The sequence below is a fragment of the Manacus vitellinus genome, unplaced genomic scaffold (assembly GCF_001715985.3).
Source record: "Manacus vitellinus isolate BGI_N305 unplaced genomic scaffold, ASM171598v3 scaffold_6_pilon, whole genome shotgun sequence".
NCBI classification, from domain to species: domain Eukaryota; kingdom Metazoa; phylum Chordata; class Aves; order Passeriformes; family Pipridae; genus Manacus; species Manacus vitellinus.
Window position 1 is genome coordinate 3538389 of NW_021940750.1, and position 19191 is coordinate 3557579.

The following is a 19191-nucleotide window of genomic DNA, read 5'->3' on the forward strand; positions in this document are numbered from 1 at the left end:
AGTAGCTGGTGTCTATTTACAACATCAGTAGCCCTGGAGTCACATTCAAGTCTAAGGAGGTTCTCTCAGATGCAAGTTACAACTTCCTATGTCACACTCTATATAAACACAGTGTGTTTGCATGACAGTAGAGTAAGAATGTTCTGGGAAAACTTGCTTTAAAAAACTGTTGTGGTATTTCAGTAGAAGAAAGAAGGCTGTCTGTGAGGGACTTTGCTTGTCCTTATTCTCAACACAGGTTTTGCTGTGAAGCTTTGCATTCTTTTAAGGGCAGTGCTCTCAACCTCAATATTTATACTTGGGTCCCAAGATAATCGAACATCACACTGTCATACTAAACTCTTCTCTTTCTACCCTGTCATTGTCTTGGTGCTTAATTTCCATTTGACACTCCTGTTGAATGTATTGGAAGACTGATTCTTAATTTGAGACCTTTTCCTATGGAATATAAGACAAATTCCTCTTAGTGCTTTCTGTTGGTGTGTCATCTATTTCAACTCATTTTATGAGTCAGCTCATGTTCTACATGCAATCTGTAGGTAGATTACAAGTGCTGACTCCTAGAAGTCACTTGATTTTTACCGTAGTGACCCTGTGGATCAGAAGAAACTATTCTATTTGGGTTCTTCCTACTGTGTTAATCTCTATTCTCTTTCTCTTCTCTCTCTGAGGTATCTAACATCTTGGCTGACTGACAACTCTCTCCTTATCTGAGATATCACACTTTTGCCCAGGCAAGATGGCTGTTAGGTGTGTGCATTCTATCTAAATCCTATCCACTGGTCACAAGATCATGGATTGGATCCAACTTTAGTTGCCCACTCTCGGGCAGGACAAACTCATGCATATTCATGATGTTGAGACGGGAAGAGCTACTGAATTAGCTTCTGGTGCCACCAGCTTTGTAAGACTGACCTCATATAAATGGTGTGAGTTTGAATACAGCATCTTCAAAAATCCCAGTATTTAGCCTAGCAGGCAGGACTGCACAATCAAATGAACAGGACCGGTCATCTCGCAAAGTTGAGTTGCCATCCTCCCTGAAGCAGGCATACAGCTACCAGCTGCACCAAGCTGCTTGCTCTCCTGCTTCTGCAGCACCTTTGACAATTCAAGTAGGTGTCAGGATATGTTTCCGCATGGTTGTTGGTTTTCATGCAGGCAAGGCTTGCAGGATTCTGGATAATAGTGGGCTATATCAGTATAGGGAGTAAAAATGCATCTGCTGCTAGATGCACCACTCATCTGAACATGATAAATAGGATGATTTCATACGTCACTTAAATGTCTGTGGTTGTTAATCGTAAATTGTAGATCTCATGTTCTCTGAATTCCTATACTCCATCTCGTGTTCTTCCACTGACTAGTTGTACGTGGGCTGTACTCCAAGGGTATGCTCTGAAATAGGCTGGTGCCAGTGAAGCTGCCACCTCTTCTTGGTCAAAGGGAATTACTTCCTAGCAGAGCTACTCCAGAAACCCTGTTTGCTGGTTCCATACAGTTTGCACTGCAGCCAATTTTCACTTGGATTTGTCTCTGCACGTGGTTCATCGCCTGCACAGAAAGCTAAATATTTATGAAGTAGGGCGTTAGAAATTATTGTTTTCCTATCCAGGCAGCTGCTGGGAGGGCCAAACTTCGCCTTGTACTGACAATACCGTTGCCTAGCTAATCATGGGAGCCAGGGATGGGCTTGCTGTGCTGATCATCACAAGCTGGCAGAAAAGATAATGAGCTGCTGACAAGGATGCATCTGGAATCTGGCCAGCATTGCATTGCATTGCATGAGATACTGTGTGCTGCTTTTCCTTTCCAAAGCAGGACAATAGATTCCTGTTCCTTAGCATAGTGTCACCTTGCTCTCTGTAGCTCACTCTATTCCCTTGATACAGTTTGAATGGTTTAAAAATGACAAGTTTACACAAAGGAAAGAAAGCACATTTGGGAAATTCAAATACTTTATAAACTAATCTGGTTTTGTATGCTTGCATTTAGTAATTTTGAATGGACAGTATATTTGAGAAGTCAGCTTTAAGAAGTAATTTCCTTTGTGGAGAAAATGAACTTGGCAGCATGAAAATCAGATGCGCTGCGTGTCATCACTGTGCAGCTCGTCTTCTCTGTGTTGAGCTTACCACAGTCTTCATTCCAGTGATGAAGTTGTGATGATATTTTTAGATGGAATTGCAGGCAGCAATGTCTTAATCAAAATTTAGTTCAGTACAATAGCAAACAAGTGGGCTGCTGTTGGGCCTTTCCGTGTGGCAGGATTTGAAGAGGAGAGCAGTGCATTTGCTCATTGCTGCTGCCTTCTTTAATACTGAAGATGTTTCAAGTGAAAAGGTAGTAAGTGCTATTTATGCCTTCCTGGACATGCATCTGCTACTTGCAAATCATGGATTGTTTTGTCTTGCCACCATGCTCCTGAGCTGTATTGTTATGGTGGAGTTGGGGAACTTTTGTCCTAATCCCTTGTCTCTTCAACTCCCAGTTTTGGATATGCCAGTTGGGGGATTACCCAGATGTCCAAGTCAGTTTGTGCTGACCTGTGCTTTGTCGATTTACTTTTCAAATACTGGTTAAGCCAATGCAGTAAATTGTATTTGAGCTTTCTTGTCATTTATGAGTAATTTTGTCATTAGTTCCTAGCGCTTGGTCCTAGTTTCTTCACGGGGGCATAACTGAGCTGTGTAGATAATACCTTCATGCAGAGGGAGAGGCTGTGCTGCCTAAGTTGTTGGCTCTTGGTACTTAACAGGCTCCACTCTGAATCCTTATTTGACTTTCAGCAAAGCCTGCAAGTCTGTGCCCTTCATCCTCTCCAAGCTTGTTAATAATGTGAGCTGGACACAGGCGTGAAGGAAAAGTCCGTCTCAGAACAGATCCCTGCTGGGAAATCCAGGCTGTGAGCAACTCTGCATATAACAAAGCTAATGGAAATTTCCAGGGAGGGCTTAGAGAGGTTAGTGACAGCCATAAAAGGGAAGAAAGTAAGAACTTGACTAAGTGGACTTCACTGTCCATGACTGACACAGTGTGGAGAATTGCAATTTTTCACCCTAAAGCCCAGGGCCACAAATGTCCTCCTTACTGCATCCACATCCAACTGGCAACGTGCTCCATGCTACACAGAGCTTCTACCTTATGCCTTGAAAAATGTAAAGTGCTTCCAGCATTTCCATGTCTAGAATTTGATGAAGCAAAAGTTAAATGCTTACATTACCTGAAAAATATTCATCTCTCCAGTGTAAGCTTCTATGCAATGAATAGTTAGGCCTTGATTTGCAAATCTCCTGGGAAACGTACTGTGAAAGGCTTGCTCATTTACGAAATTCAGGCAGTATTTTGCAATGGGAGCTAAAAAACCTTTAGGCTTTTTGAAAAGGGAGATTGCACTATTTGAAATAGATGTGGCTAAACCAGAGGAAGTCTTTAAGCTTGACTGAAAATCTGATTTAAACCAAGGTAATTGTGCTTGTCACATGCATCTCGTTGTGTACTTAAGTTGGTTTAAGGTGCAATTATGTGATCAAGGTTCTAGTGCAAGTATGGTGTTAAAACTGGCATTTAGCCCATACAGTAGCAGTATTTATTTGATGGAATCTTTGTTATGATCTTAATATAAAAGATAGTGCCCAACCAGTGCCCTCTGGTAAGTTCAGATATTTCCTTTCCTCACTGTACCTTTGTGCAGTCTGAAACATCTCTTCTGTAGGCTCAATCAATCATCCAAAGGCTGAAAAACATAGTAAGGGGCAAGCGGGATTCTGATCTTTGGGCTGTGAAGAGACCAGTGAGTCCCGAGTCAGAGATATGCGGTTGTATGACAAAGAGAACAAATATGATGCTGAGGATCTTACTGCTTGAAGTCTTTTGCAAGAGAAAGAGTTGAGAAGGGGAAGTTGCTTAACTGGCCAAAGGAAGAGGCTGCTGAAAGGTAGCAGTGAAGATGCTCACTGCTGCAGTAAGGAGTGCCTGTTTATTCTGAGCCACTTCTTTTGCCCTGCAGGGAGACACACTCAGACCAAACTAAAAAGCCAGATTAAAGTGGTGGTGCTGAGGATGTTGAACTCCCATCATGTCCAAGTGTAGTGACCTTGGCTTAAGCCTGTTCATCAGTGTTCCCAGTCAGCAGAAGGAGCAGTTACAAATCAGTTACCAGCTGCTACAGATCCTTCTTCTGGGAGGAGGAAAGCAAATTCCTCAATTCTCTGGCAGTAAAGCTGTGAAACTCAGTTGATAAATGGCAGCATTTTAAACTAATGTGAAAAGCCATGTATTAAACAGAATGGCTATTGATTTCACCATCTAGGGGAATGTGCAAATTGACAGCATGTAGCTAGAATGGACTTTGCTGTCCAACATCCTGACTGTAGAGTAGTGAGCCTCTGCGGAATAGGTAGGGGCATGGTCATGAGTTTTTCATCTGGTGTACTGCATGTCAGCTTGGTACTGTGATGCTTTTGTAGAAGTGAAATCGATCTGACTCAAAGTGTGTGCGCAGGAGCTGAGCTTTCTGTGTAGTACAGGAACGTGATGTTTGGGGCAAGAGAGGATACACAGTGTTGCCAGCTCACGTTTTGGCCTAGGGAAAGCTTTGTGGTCTTCTGGTTTCTTGTCTCGGGAGCTGGCAAGCTGGTGAAGACAAGTAGGACACACATAGTACCTTGACGAGAAATACCAGTCATGTACGTGGCTGTGGGGACCATGCCTGTTCTTTGTGAGCTGGAAGAAGTGTGGAAGAAGGGGGAGAAGAGCATGGGTCGGTTTAGCTCTGTTGTGTAATAGCTGCAGATATCAAGCACACTAGAGTTTTAATGGAAATTTTGACAACGAGGTCAGAAAGTCTTGCTTGCCTAGGGAGCATGCTACTTAGCGGACAGCGTAGTGTGACAGCTAAGCCTCAGTCAATATGTTAGGCAGGGGATGGAGCAGTCAGAGGGACTGTCACGGTTTTAGTGACAAATTACCATCTGTCAATAAACTCAGAAGCCTTTGGAAATCGGCTCTCTGGCAGCTGCTTTCATGGGATGTAATATAGCACAGAGCTAACTCAGCACAAAAAATAAAAAAGCAATGACTTCCTGTAGACTCTGTGAGTGGTTTTGTTGACCTAATTTTCTCAGTCTCTTGCCCTGGGTCCCGAGCTGGGGTACTGTCACCCCAAAAGCCCAGCCCTAGGCCTCCAGCACACACTGTTTTTCCCATTGCAGTGTGTCTGACCTGCAGCATTGTCTAAGCTGGAGTTCTTGCCAGTTCTGCTGAGGCATCTCATTACAGGGACAACAGCTTTCATATGTACATAAAACGGTCATGTTTGTGCCTGAGCCATAACGAGCTGCCAATTACTTGCCCTGCATCCTTCCTTCAGATTATGAGACTGCAGTTGGCAGTGTGATAGAAGTCCAGCTCTTCAGACACAGTTCCCTTCTGTCTACACAGGACTTTCCCCCCCCTCACTGCCTTTTTGTGACTACTGCACAGCACTGCTAACTCTCCACCCAGCGCCATCATCTGTCTGCAGTCCAGCAGCCATGTGGTGGTACACAGCACCATTAGCTGTGAAATTCAAGTTTGGACTTTTCAAATACACATGTTGTTGATGCAGTACAAACTCTTTTGTGGGAACTTGTTTAAATACATCTGTCCTTGCTTCACAGTGGCTGTCACTGAGCTGGCTGTATAGAGATTTATTTATAGATAGAATGAGAACCATTTGCAAAAAACCTAAATGTGGAATAAGAGCAGTGTCTTACTGAGCGCTACCTAGCGCAGGAAATGCTTGCAGGCACCACGGGGAGAATTGGCCTTTCTATTCCAATTCTTCGTGTAGTCACTTGGAGTTAGGGTAACCTGATTGTGTACACACAATTGTATGTCTTCATTTCCTGAAAATCTCTCTGCTCTAGTTGCTGTGTCTTGGTGTTAATATTGAATTGAGATGAATGGAATATTCCAGAGCAATCTGGTCATACTTTACTCCATGTTTGCAAGGTGGTTTATGGTGATGAGCCCTTTTAATGAAAATGTGAACTGAGCTAGATCTGCGGTTTCTGTAGGGCAGGAATCAACACTGTTATTCCTGTTGTGGGGACGTAATGTCTGCTGGCTGGAATAGTGTTCTGTCACGCTAATGTTTTTTCCTTCTTTGGTGTTTCAAGGGCCTTAAACTCTGGAGTTGAGTACCACTGGGACCAGCTGAATGAGAACATCTTCACTGCGCATTCCAGCAGCAGGAGCACAGAGCGGCCTGGGTAAGTCTTCTGGATGTGAGTTAGATCTGACCCTTTCTGCTGTTTTTGTTACATCTGACAGGACCACTTCTTCTTTGTTCCCTTACCACTGGCAGCTTTAAATATGCAATTTTCTCCCCCTTTGACATTGTCTGGTCGGGTCACCTAGCCTTCTTCCAGCAAGTGACATTCAGTGCCCAAAAGTGCCAGTGATAGTAAAGAACATGTGTCATTCATGGCCCCAGTAACATCCATGAGCAAGTTGTGGGAAGAATGCGTGGGGCTTGATGCATCAAAAGCACCATGCAAAGCAAATGGCCTTTGGAGGTTAACTGAAGAACAGGGCAGTTCACAGAGATAAGGGCAAATCTGTTGGGTGGACCTGGCGACAGATTTTCATCCCTTTAATTTCTGGTCATGGGACAGTTGTTTCTTGGCAGTAAACTCTAAAAATAAAGCTAAATCCCCTGACAGCCCCATTGGCTGTTTCATCCAGTCTGTCCAGTGATGCACATGTTAATTATTCTAAACACAAAGGCGATGCTGCAGTCCCTTGCTTCTTGCTCTGGTGACAAGTACTTCTCTGTAAGCCAGCTGTTCTCAGCAAGAGGGTGATAGTTGTGTTTCTGAATTGTGAGCTCCAGGATCCCAAGGAAGTTACGAGCTGGTGTACAGGGCAATGTCTGTGCTGTCCTACAGTCTTGAGGGTGAAAAATAAACAGTAGAGATTCTTTACTCTGCTGTGTGAGTGGATATTGGCACCGCTTACATTTCTGACAGTACATAATCAGTCCTGTATAATGGACAGCTTGAAGGCAGAAATACTGGTCCAGAATGAACTAGCTCAAAGAGAGAGCTAGAAAAGTGTGACAGTTTTCAAAGCCTTATGGTTTTGAAGGTTGTGAATGAGGCAGTCTTTCCTAGAATCTCTTTGCTATTCCCAGCACTTTCAGGCAGAGGTCAGTTTTGAAAAGAGCGTCCAGCATTGTCAAGATTCAGCTGTAGCATCATACACTTCAACTGTTCGATTCTGAGAAGCTAATAAGCCTTGAGGTGATTCCTGTTGTTTGCTTTTGAGAACAGAGTGTTTCTCTTGTCTGACTGGAATGAGCAGAAGTGCCTGCTGGAGTGCATTCATGTGTGATGCTGACAAACTAGGAAGTTCAGAGGAGGGAAACGATACAGGCTATGTCTATGGGAGTTGAAACTGCCCTGCCGATGTGTAGGAGGTTTTGTATGAGTTTGTGCTTCTGCATTGCACATTGCATTGTCTACCCAATGCAGTGACCCCAAGACAGGTGTTCTGCAGGCTTAATGATGCTGCAGAGATATCTCTCTGTGCCTGTAAGACACACTGCTTCTGTGGAAGGGTGAGTGGACTCTAAGACTGTTGCCTTAAAACTCAAGAGACCAGCTGCTGAGACTGGAGAGGGGTGTCTGTGTGTGTAAATAGGTGCAGATCACAATTCCCTCCATCCCTATCTGCCTAGTGGCTAACAGCCTGGTTGGAGTGGAAGCAAGAAGAACCTCACGTGGATGTTTCAATCTTGCTTGGGCATGTTGCATCCAATGTTCCTAGCCTTATTTGTTTTTCTCTCTTTTCAGAACCAGCAGAGCCACATGGAGAACAGACAGGGACATGGGCCTGATGAATGCCATAGGCCTGCAACCCCGAAATCCCCCCACCTCTGTGACTTCGCAGGGTACCCAGACCTTGGCGCCTCAGCTGCAGAATGCCGAGACTCAGACAGAGAGGGAGGTACAGGAGCAGGAATCCACCTCTTCAGGGACTGGGGAAGGTAGGAGATCAATCAGTGATTTATCTGACACAGCTTACCTGGCGAATTAGGAGTTTCTGCATAGGTACCACATGCTGTCAATGCATTTAACACTCCTTTTATCTCTTTGGCAAATATTTCTCCAGCCTAATTTACCTGTAATCAGGTCAACATGATCAGGAGAGTGAATCTCTGGCCAGATGAATAGAAAAGCTGTCTTTTCCACCTGCTTTGAGGAGGCAAAATGAACTCTTCTTCAGATCGCTGTGTCTTTGTAGAATCAACTGTACTGCCATCACTCCTCACACATCTCCTGAACTCTTAACCATCAGCAAGGCTGCAAGCTGTTGAGAATTATCCTTTCTGCCTCTGTGTTAGAGTTTAGCTTGGTTCTTCAACTTCTGCAAAATGTGTGCAACCTTCACAAGTTCAGCATTTAGATACAAAATAAAATACTGTAAATCGCTTCTCACAAAGCAGCTGTGAGTATTCTGTTTAGTCTGATTGATGAAGTACATCATGGGTGTCCAGCTCAGCTATTCAAAACCGTCTCTAGTGGTTTGCAGTCCAGGAAAACTTACCAACATGTAAAAAGCTGGAAGCTGTGCAATTCCTATATAGTGATAAAGTCACTAGTCTGCTGAAAACATGTTGATTTTGTGCAGGCTTCTTGTCTCAATACTGTAGCATTGTACTTCAATCCAACTCTGAAGGCTTGGCTAGGGAGGAGTTGTGCAGTATATACATATGAAAGACAAGAGAAAATTGAGGAGACAATTTTGAAGTTGTTGGTTCATGATGAACTCACTTGGCTTTGGGAAGCAGCCTACAACATGCCTGTTTGTGCCTCTATGCTTGTTTGTTCTCTGTCATTCTGAAAGATACCTTTTGGCATGTGATTCTTCTACAGTTACTGCTGTGCAGTATTCAACATGTATGATAAGGCTTTGTGTTTCCCTGATCTCTACTCTTCTGTTCAAAGTTAAGTGGGAAATTCTTGGCCTGGGGGATTTCTGTCTGCTTATCTTAGCAGAGCTGAGATTAACCTCTCTGGAAAGTTAGTACAACTGAGGGCATGTAAATAAGTCTGGAACACAGGCTGTCTGGACAACTGCTGATCTCATGGGAACTGATTCTTCCACTGAATGTGGTCCACAGACTGAAAACAGGGTACAGGAGGGACTGTCTTGCATCGAGGCCATGGTGGCTGATGCTGCAGACTTTGGGGGTCTTTCTCTGCTCTGTTAAACTAGGGGAATTCTCCAGCGTTGCTTTTTTCTGATGCTGTTCTGCAATCATCTGAAGGTTTCATTAACTTGTTCTTTCTAATTAACCTTTCAGTTTTCAAATCTAGATCATGGATTATAACTAGACCGTTAATGAGCTGGGGAAAGGATTGTCCTTTACCAGTGCTTTGGGTGGGATATCTCTACAAAGAAGGAAAACAGGAAGCATTTGGAAGAAAAGGAGTGTAGATAACAAGCCTAGGATAGAATACTTCTCTTTTTCTCCCTTTCTTGCTTGGAAGAAGGTTGATGAGTTCTCCATTAGGTATGATTTCTGTCTCAGGCATTGACTTACTGCATGTCCCCTTGCAAGTGGGCCTGTCACACTCCTGTCAGCTATATAAGGACCTTTAGAACAAAGGAGTTATTCCAGTTCAAACACATGCACTGGAGTTGAAGGGTTTTACCCTGTGATTGATCAGTTCCTGTGCCATTTGCATCCTCACTGGAAATTCCTGTGTAAGGGCTCAAGACCAACTTGAAACAGGGAGCTGTAAAGACATTAACAATCAGGAGTATGTAGGATCAAAAAAACCCAACTGTAATCCATAATAGAAGAATAGTAAAAGGACCCATCATGAAGCAGAAAGACAAATTTTCAGCTGCTGCTACCAACACCTGAAGCAGTTAGCCAGGTACTTGTGGCAGCAGTAGTCTGGTTCATCTGAGTCTTTGTGCTTCACATTATGCTTAAACCTCTTTGCACTGCTTGTAATGGTAAGGCTGCTGTTTTTCTGGCACCATGAACTCTTTTGATGCACGTCCAGTGTGTTCTGGAAGGGAAGATTAGATGCCATGATGCTTTTCTGATGGCTAGTTTGCCCACTGTATCTACCATAACTCTCTGCCTGTTGAAAATGAAAACATGTTTCCTAATAGCATGATCCAGGTGTCAGGGACCAAAAGGGGGGGGGGGGAATAAAAATAAGGAAGGTATACTACCACTAGGGTAGGGCAAATTATTAATTGTCTACCAAATGGGAATAAATCTTCCCATAGTACAGTACACCGGGGGCCTGTGAAGATTAATTAGTGTTTTATATGGGACTTTGAAGATGTAAATCACTACATAAAGGCTTAGCAGTATTATCAGCAGTAGAATGGATAAGTCAAGTGTGATTCTGAGTACTGTAAAGGAAAGTGGTTTAGTTATCACCTCGTCATGAGGGGAAAAAAACCCCTAAACCAACAAAACAAAAAAAACACCTTGTATGTTAAAAAAAAAAAAAAAAAGGAAAAATTAAAAAGAAACGCTAGTGCTGCCCTGAGAATGGTTTCCTTTCCTATGTCCTGTCAGTCCCACAGTTGTGAGGAATTCTGGCTCAGGGCATTTCTTGTACATATGTACTTATCATATTAAAAAAAAAAGTATGCAGAATTGCATCAGGAATCTAATTAAGCTCTGTGCGGGTATAAATAGTTTCCTTTTCTCATGCAAAGCTCTGCGGGGACTTTGCTGCTCTGATTATCTTTCTACCGCCTTTAGAGGTACGAGGAATGAGTATGTGATGACTTTATTAGAAGTGAATCCCTCAAATGTCTGTATCTTTCTGTTTTGCAGCAGTTGGCTTGTGAACTCTGCTCCACATGTAAACTAAAGGTAGTTGGAGTTGAGAGAAAGCTAGGAGATATGCTTAAAACAGTGTTTCAACTGTCTCCTACTTTCTTATAAGCTGACAGATGTAGTGGAAATACTGATAGAGTTGTAACTTTGAGGCACTTTTAATTAGAAACAATCCATTGGGAGTTATACTGTACTTTCCCTTGCAAATAGAGGCATGATGGGAGTGGGATCTGTATCCAACTCGCAAATTGAATCTTGCTTAAAAACCAACAAAAATTCTTGATGTGGCCCCAAAGCTTTAACCTTTAGAAATTGTGATTCCCAGTCCAGACTGGGTCAGGCCGTGGCTGTCACTTGTTCAGACTGCTGGATCTGTGGAGTATGGCACAAGTGGCAGGAACTGTCAGTGACTGCAGTTTTGCAAAAGGTACTGCAGGCTGAAGGAAAGGGACCTTTGCAGAGCTGCGTGACACTTGATGATAGTGAATCCATGCTGTGCCTGGCTGTTGACAGAATATCAATATATCCTTCAGGTAATCCAGTTCTTAAAGAAAAAAAAAATCTGCACAAAAAAAAAAAAAAGTAATAAAAAGTAATAAAATAATGGAAAGGCAATTGTCATCTCATTTCCTGTCATCTGCATTGTCTCTCTGACTTAAAATTCAGATAGGTAGCTCAGTGCTCCTTGTGCACCATACTAACTACTGACATTGTAGCCATCAGAATACTTGCTATCAGTCTATTGCTACTTTGCCTGTCTTTAGGGGAGCAACATGTTAACTACTGTCATGCCATATACAGTTTTTAACCTGTTTGATTGAAGGGTTAATCACCAGCCAATACAAATTTCCATTGTGTCTAACTGTTTTCAGAGGTTGCAGGAGATACTTTTGAGTGGGAAGAGAGTTGTAAACTGAAGGCTTCGGTTTGTAGAATTCAGTCTGTTCAAACTATTGGTAGTGAAAAGACAGCACATGCAAATGAAACTTCCCTGATATAAGCAGAGCATCCTGAGGATGCCTAAGGAGCACTTAGAAGCAGTCAGTATGCCTGCATGTGGTGTAACTTTTTTAATCTGAGACATTAGGAACACGCGTCAAGGGGCTGCTTGGGCAGGAGTACTCTGTCCCTAGCCAAGCCTCATGAATGCTAACAAAAAACGTGTTGGTTTATGTTAGCTGAACACGTTCTTGCAATGCTGTTGTCAGATGTGATGTGACTTCCGTACAATCGATATGGAAATGGGAACCGGGACACCAGGGATCAGCTTCCAGATCTGCCTCATGTTCTCCAAGTAGAAACGTGGGTAGATCCCTTAGCCTTTCATCTGCCTGTCCATCTGTAAAATGTGCGTCATGTCCTGTAAAAGTGCAAATTTTGATTTCTCTCTAAAACCCTCTGAAAAGCAGTACCTGAAAAATAGAATCAGGTTCTAAAAGCATGTACTATGCAAGCCTTTGCAGTGTGATCTACTCAAACTACTTGGCTCTCTTGGGATTAAATTATGTGGGCTTACAAAAGTAAGTTTCACTCGTATGAATCGCCAAGGTGAGCTATTGCTGAGAAATTTGTTACAAGTCAAACCAGTTGTGTTTTTTCTGAGTTCTGTGGAGTTGTTTGGATTAACTACCTCAGAAAGGAAGTGTGAACATGCTTCTGGGCTTGGTTGGGCAGAAAAGTAACTGGTAGTATTTCTTGTGGCATTAAAGGAGATATGATTATTCATAGTTGGTTATGCTGTGCCGTGTCCCTCCCCTTTCTGTTCTTATGCAAGGAGTGAATTTAAAAATGCTGATATTTTTATCTTTGAGCATCTGAATTAGTGGGTCAGCTCACACCTCAGAGCTATTATTCCATTTTCTCTGAAGATTTAGATATCTCTGCAGTGCTTACTGTTAGTTTTGAAGCTTTGTTTGCAAACATGACTGCTAACTACTGCTGGTTTTAGAAAGAGGACAGTTGAAAATGGGGGAAAAAATTCAAAAGCTATGTTAGTGTGTTGCACAGCCACAGGGGATCCTGATCTCACCCTCGCTTCTGTGGACTTTGCTTTTTATCAGGTGTGTGCCATCCATGCCCAGAGATAAACACATTATACTCCCTGTAAGTACTTCAGAGACCACTTCACTTAAAAGTGGAAATACTCCTGCCTTTTGCCCAGCTCCATCGAAAGTTTGCCAGATATTTTGCCTTTGTAGTCTTCTGTGTCAAATTGTTGTCTTGCTGGAGTAGTGTGGCAGAGGACTTCTAAAAGCAGATGCATTAGCTAAGAGAATATTTTGTTAAATGTTTGAGCCAGTCAGCTACCTTGACAGAAATTCCCTAGTCTTTGGGATATTTGTTTTCTCAAGAGTAATGTTTTGTTCTGTGTTTGGAATAGATAGGGTTTTGGACGTCTGGAAAGGTCACTTTGATTACACTAGAAAGTGTTCGTAGGAGCACAGCACCGTGGACACAACACTGATACTTACTTGTGTTGAAGAAGGAAACCATGGGTGGTGATGTCCTGTCAGGTACAGAACTTGCACCTTATGCAGAAAAAGGTTGACACTGTGTCCAAGATTACTTCTTGCTCTGTGATGGATTTTGCTACAGGGACAGCCTGTGCGGAGGATGAATTGTTATTCTGCAGGTGTTGTGCTTACAGTGGTATTTCACACACTGTAACCTGGTTTCACACACTGTAGATGGTTAGTTCCGTTTTCTAGAGTTTGTCTGTAGTGGTCTGAGGCTCCTCTATTTTTCTGACCCTAGAAGGTGGGCTTAGAAGAATGAGAGCCTGAGATAAAAGATTTTACAAAGTCTGGGACACCAGAACGTAGTTTTGAACATAAAATGAGAGAAGAGAAATTGCCTTGTCCATATGGAGAGTTAGATGTGCTGTCACTTGTCCTACTCCTGCACTGGTTTGAGTTCATGCTCTGGATGTGCCTAAACTCTTTGGAGTGTCACAAGTATGGGATTTCTTTCTGTCCTGGTCTTGTTCAGCTGGATGTACAGGGAATGTTCAGCAGGCCACTGCAGCAAGTTGAAACTTATAGCAATCCGCGATGTGGGGTTTACAGCATTTCTGCTGTTTTGGGTAAGTGCCTGTGTGCACACCCTGAACCTTTAGCAAATGGAAGTCAGCTTATTTCACTTGAGCTGAGTACTAATGTAGTCTGCATTGGCAGCCTGGTGAAAGAATGTGTGTGGGAAGTAGGCAGTAGGAACGGGCTGTGTGTGATCTGTGCTGTAGCTCAGCTCAAGGCAAATTGTGCAGGAAGCTTTGCTCTGAACTAGTCAGCCAAAGTCATTGTCGAAATCTCAGAGAGGGAAAGGGGAGGATAATCCCAAAGCAGATGTGCTTGTTGGCTGCTTGAATGGTGAGGCTCACTTCTGGCCCTTGATGGGCTGTCTTTCTGGAATTTCCAACATTGCTGTGTCGCTGTGTTTATGAGCTGAAGGCTCATGACTTGCCGATTCACTGATTTCTGCTGTGACATCAGCCCTTGCCTGTTTTCTGAAGAAGCACCAGCCTCAATCAGAAATTCAGCCATGGCATATGGTAATTCAGGGGCAGGGAAAAGCAAGAGGTGCTGTGGTGTGCACTGCCTGGATGGACTGCTCTGGTGAAGCACATGTTTATAATGCTGAGGAGCATTGGCTGGCTGGGAATCTCTTCTGATTTACTGTTCCAATACTCCTGTATTGGTCTAGTTTATAGTAAGCGATTTGCTAAGAGCACAGTACCTGCTGTTTCAGGACTTGTGTAGTAGATATGACTGGCTGGCATGTCTCTAGGCCAGGTTGCAAATTTTGGCTTTCTTAAGCTTCCTCTTTGGACTGACCACATGGCTGGTAATGAAGTGCTTTCAACTATGCCCTCAGAAGGAAGTGATGACTAAATCCAAAACCATGCTTCTCAAACCTTCCACTTAGTTCTGCTCGTGATTAATGCTTCAGTATCCCCTGACATGCATGCTTTTCACACTGAAGTTTCCAATAGCTTCCTCTGTTCTCAGTCTTCGTACTGGTCAGCCAAGTTCCTAGTTCATGGATCAACCACACCCTAGTTCATCAGCCACATGCTGAACAGGATTTTTCTGCCAGAGTTGTGGGTCAGGCTCCGTCCAGGGGGTATTCTTGCTCACTCCTCTAAGACTCTGCTACAGATTCTCACATGGTTACAGGTGTAAACCTGTGTACAGGTTTACTACATTCCTAGCAAAAAGGGATGTGTTCTATTAGTGAGGATTAAATTTGCCTTTAATGTCCATAATATTTGTACAACAGGGGAGTACGTCAGCAGACTTACTTGAGGATGAAATAAACTGTATCCTGTGATGGGGGAAGCTGGTATTTCTTGATGCAAGTTCCACTGAGCCCATGAGGAAAGGGAATAAGCCATCACTGACTGATTGCACAACGTCTCTACAGTGGCGTGGTGTAGAACTGTGCTGAATACCCTAGCTCTCATATTGGATAACTGATCATAGAATCATTTAGGTTGGAAAAGACCTGTAAGATCGAGTCCAACCTTTAGTCATGTAACTAAATCATAGCACTAAGTGCCACGTCCAGTCATTTCTTGAACAGTTCCAGAGATGGTGACTCCACCACTTCCCTGAGCAGTTCCAATGCTTAACCACCCTTTCAGTGAAAAAATTCTTCCTGATATCCAATCTGAACCTCCCCTGGCACACTTTGAGGCCGTTTCCTCTTGTCCTGTTGCTAGTTGCCTGGTAGAAGAGGCCAACCCCCACTGACTACAACCTCCTTTCAGGTAGTTGTAGAGAGTATCGGCCTCCTTTTCTCCAGGATAAACACCCCCAGCTCCCTCAGCTGCTCCTCATAAGACTTGTGCTCCAGAACCTTCACCAGCTCCATTGTCCTTCTCTGGACATGCTCCAGCACCTCAATGTCCTTCTTGTAGTGAGGAGCCCAAAACTGAACACAAGATTCCAGGTGCAACCTCACCAGTACTGAGTACAGAGGGACAATCACTGCCCTGGCCCTGCTGGCCACACTATTTCTGACACAAGCCAGGATGCCATTGGCCTTCTTGGCCACCTGGGCACACTTCTGGCCCATGTTCAACTGCTGTTGACCAGCACCCCCAGGTCCTTTTCCACTGGGCAGCTTTCCAACCACTCTTCTCCCAGCCCGTAGCGCTGCCTGGGGTTGTTGTGATCCAAATGCAGGACTCGGCACATAGCCTTGTATAACCTCATACCGTTGGCCTCAGCCCATCAATCCAGCCTATCCAGATCCCTCTGTAGAGCCTTCCTGCCCTCCAGCAGATCCACACTCCCGTGCGATTTAGTATCGTCTATGAATTTACTGAGGGTGCACTTGATCCCCTCATCCAAATCATTGATAAAGATATTAAACTCCACAGCCCCAAGTATTTTTCTTTTCCTAGTCAGTGTGGCATTTTGGCTTTTATTGTGTTTTAACCCCTCCCTGCATCTAGCCTTGTTGACATTTGTGTTCATTTCCTTGGTGCAAGAGAGTTCATGGCTTTCTCTTCTAATCAGCACTGTGATAGCTTTATGGAGGTGGGACTGAGATTTATTTCTTTAATAAGAATCGGCAGGATCCCACTGTGGAATGTTTCTAGCAGTTTATGATTACAGACTGTTCCCCAAATGCTCTGGGTAGGGTTTGTAGCAAAAGAAGGATGTTGGGAAACAGAACTGGGACAAACTTCCTTGTTTGTGGGGATTCAGTCTCCTATGTGGACTATTTTTTTGTGAGATTTTGTTCTTCAAAGGTAATCTTGAGCAACAAAGGTATCTGACAGTGGTTCTCTCAGAGCTCAATAGAGCCTGACTATGAAGGGAAGTCTCAGAAATAGAGCAGACAAAGACTGTAGGTCTTGAGATGTTTTTTGCATTCCTCAAAAGATACCAGTCAGGGGAGCAGGAGCGTACACACTTGATCTTTCCTTTGTCATAGATGATGTGAAAGCACAGACTGTGTTCTCTAATTGCTGTCTGCTCTTGGCTGCTGCTTATGTCTTCCCTGACTGACACTGAGGACATGGCCATCGTGTCATCTGCCTGGGCTTTTCTCAAACAAGTGAAGTAGCAAAAGGCCACAGATTTCTTTAACACCACGGTGAAATGTTTGGTTTATTGTAGTGCAAACTGAGGTTTTTCTTCCTGTCCCCATGGAACTGGCAGGATTGTCTCTAAAGCTGTGATAAAACATCCTGCCTCTTTGACTACACTTTTTTCCCCCACCTTTACAGCTGGATAAGAGCTGCTTCTCCAAGGTTTGGACATGCAAGTCTGTGAGGAATACCTGTGGGAGTGGCTGAGATTTTCTTGTCAGAATTCGGTGCCTTTGTTTGGCACCAAACCATAACTTAACCAAAAGTTATGGAAATAAAATGTTGGGTTCCCTCTGGAATAAAACCCATCTTCTATCCGATCATGTGCACACTGGATGATGCATCTACCCAGCATGCTTTCTCTTTGTGTTGTAGTTTGCCTTGTGCACCAGAGTTGCTTCTGCTTTCTTTTGCAGGGGAAGGTCCAGAATATGGAGCCAGTGGGGAGGATGCCCTGAGTAGGATTCAAAGGCTGATGGCAGAAGGCGGCATGACTGCCGTGGTTCAGCGGGAGCAGAGTACCACCATGGCATCCATGGGCGGCTTTGGCAACAACATCATTGTGAGCCACCGGATCCACCGCAGCTCTCAGACTGGTGCCGAGTCCACTGGAGCTGAGGGCACATCAGCACAGCAGTCCACCTCACAGCAGCTGGACACAGAGCTGGAGGGACGGATCCTGTCAGAGTCTGTGCAGCTGCCGGAGCACGGCCTGAGCCCGCGGACAGCCCCTAGCGCGAGTGAAGGACAAAGCGCTGGTGATCTGGACCTGCCAGAGCAGGCCCAGTCCTCCATGGACACCGAGGGACCAATTGAATACAGTGACCTAACTAATAATAACCATCTTCCTGACAGTACCAACTTCTATAGTAATGACAGCACCAGTGGGGAGTCGCGGAACAGGTAGAGATTAAATTGTGTGTTGGTGCTACCCTTGTACTGCTCAGCAGAGACCTGTACCTCACAGCTGGCCAGGAGTTGGAAGACTAGGGACATGTGGCTCTGACAGGATGCTGGCGGTTCAGAGGGCTTCTCTGTCCTCGGTGGGGGGGAAAGGGATAAGAATTACAAGGGAAGCCATGGGCAAAAAAGCATACTTAACTTCTAACATTCCCACTGCTGAAGAGTTAACAGGAATACAAACCACGCTGTCTGCACATCATGCGAATTTTGAAGCCCCATGGCATCCTCTGAGTTCAGCCCTAACCCTCCAGTTTGGTGTGTCATCCTTTGTAAAGCCTCTTTCCTTTCCTGTTTCCAGCCCTTTTATGCCCAGGGAGCTGATCAGTAGCGTGAGAAAGGGAAAGGGGCCTGCAGCATCCTTCTGGAGATAGGCAGTACTGGGCAAACCCAGGTGTGATGCTCCAGCTCTGTTGCTGGAGTGGAGGAGTCTTCCAGGCCACAGTCCCTCTCCATAGCACAGCACTGCTCCCCGCCAGGGTGTGGTGTTCTGAGACCAGTCCTGCCTATGCTGTGGTCTTTTCTGGGAAGAACTGGGCTTTGCCGAAACATGCATGGCTCATGATATCCTCACGGGTGGGGACCTTTCCTTTTTAGAGAGCTAGTTTAGTACTTGGCAGGAACCTAAGTAGAGCTGCTGTATAGATGGGTAGAGGGACAGGGGCTACTGCTCTCTAGTCAGGATGCAGTTCACACAAGGATGTTCTAAGATGTGCCAATATTAACATGAATGAGCCACCCCAGTGGTTTCATAGTGCCAGGACTGAGCTGAACTTGCCCGGAATGGTGCAGGAATTGTCTTTCAGCTCCAGGCCAGGATGTGAGGTATTGGTCTGTGATGTAAGGTGTTGCATGTGAAATCTTGACCTTGTACATGTAGTTTCTAGTGGAGAAGTCAAGGCTCTGATATTTTGTTTTTAGTCTCAAATGTGATTTTCCTTTTCGTTTGTAACTCTCCATCCCTAGCAGGCTTGTGGAGGAAGGACAGGGAGAGTGTGAGTGCTAACGAGGGAAACACCAAAGATCAATGTCATTAAAATATGACAAACCCTTGCTTGACTTCCTGTCTTCATTTGTGTGATGGTTGTCTCTGTGTTTAGCCTTGGGGATAGATACATCCGGCTCAGAAGCTCAAGCTAACTTACAAATGTCAGATGATGATCACCATTTCCCAAGAGGAAAGCAGACTCAGCCTGTGAGTTGAAAGCCCAAAACTGGGAAACAAAGAGGAGCATTTGGGAGTCTTGCTTGTGAATCACTTTTTGACTAGTTT

The 19191-nt window shown here is 44.2% G+C and overlaps 1 protein-coding gene across 2 annotated transcripts in view; it reads left to right on the top strand.

Annotated features, from left to right (window-relative positions):
- The window catches only part of AMBRA1 (autophagy and beclin 1 regulator 1), a 118757-nt gene extending 99786 nt beyond the window's left edge, over nt 1-18971 (top strand). For both annotated transcript variants that reach the window (XM_018082317.2, XM_018082318.2), the window contains 3 exons: nt 6162-6254; nt 7839-8032; nt 17375-18971. In XM_018082317.2, coding sequence (XP_017937806.1) covers nt 6162-6254; nt 7839-8032; nt 17375-17865 — 778 coding nt within the window. In that variant the 3' untranslated portion in view covers nt 17866-18971. The remainder of the gene's footprint in view (nt 1-6161; nt 6255-7838; nt 8033-17374) is intronic.
- The last annotated feature ends 220 nt before the right edge of the window (nt 18972-19191 follow it).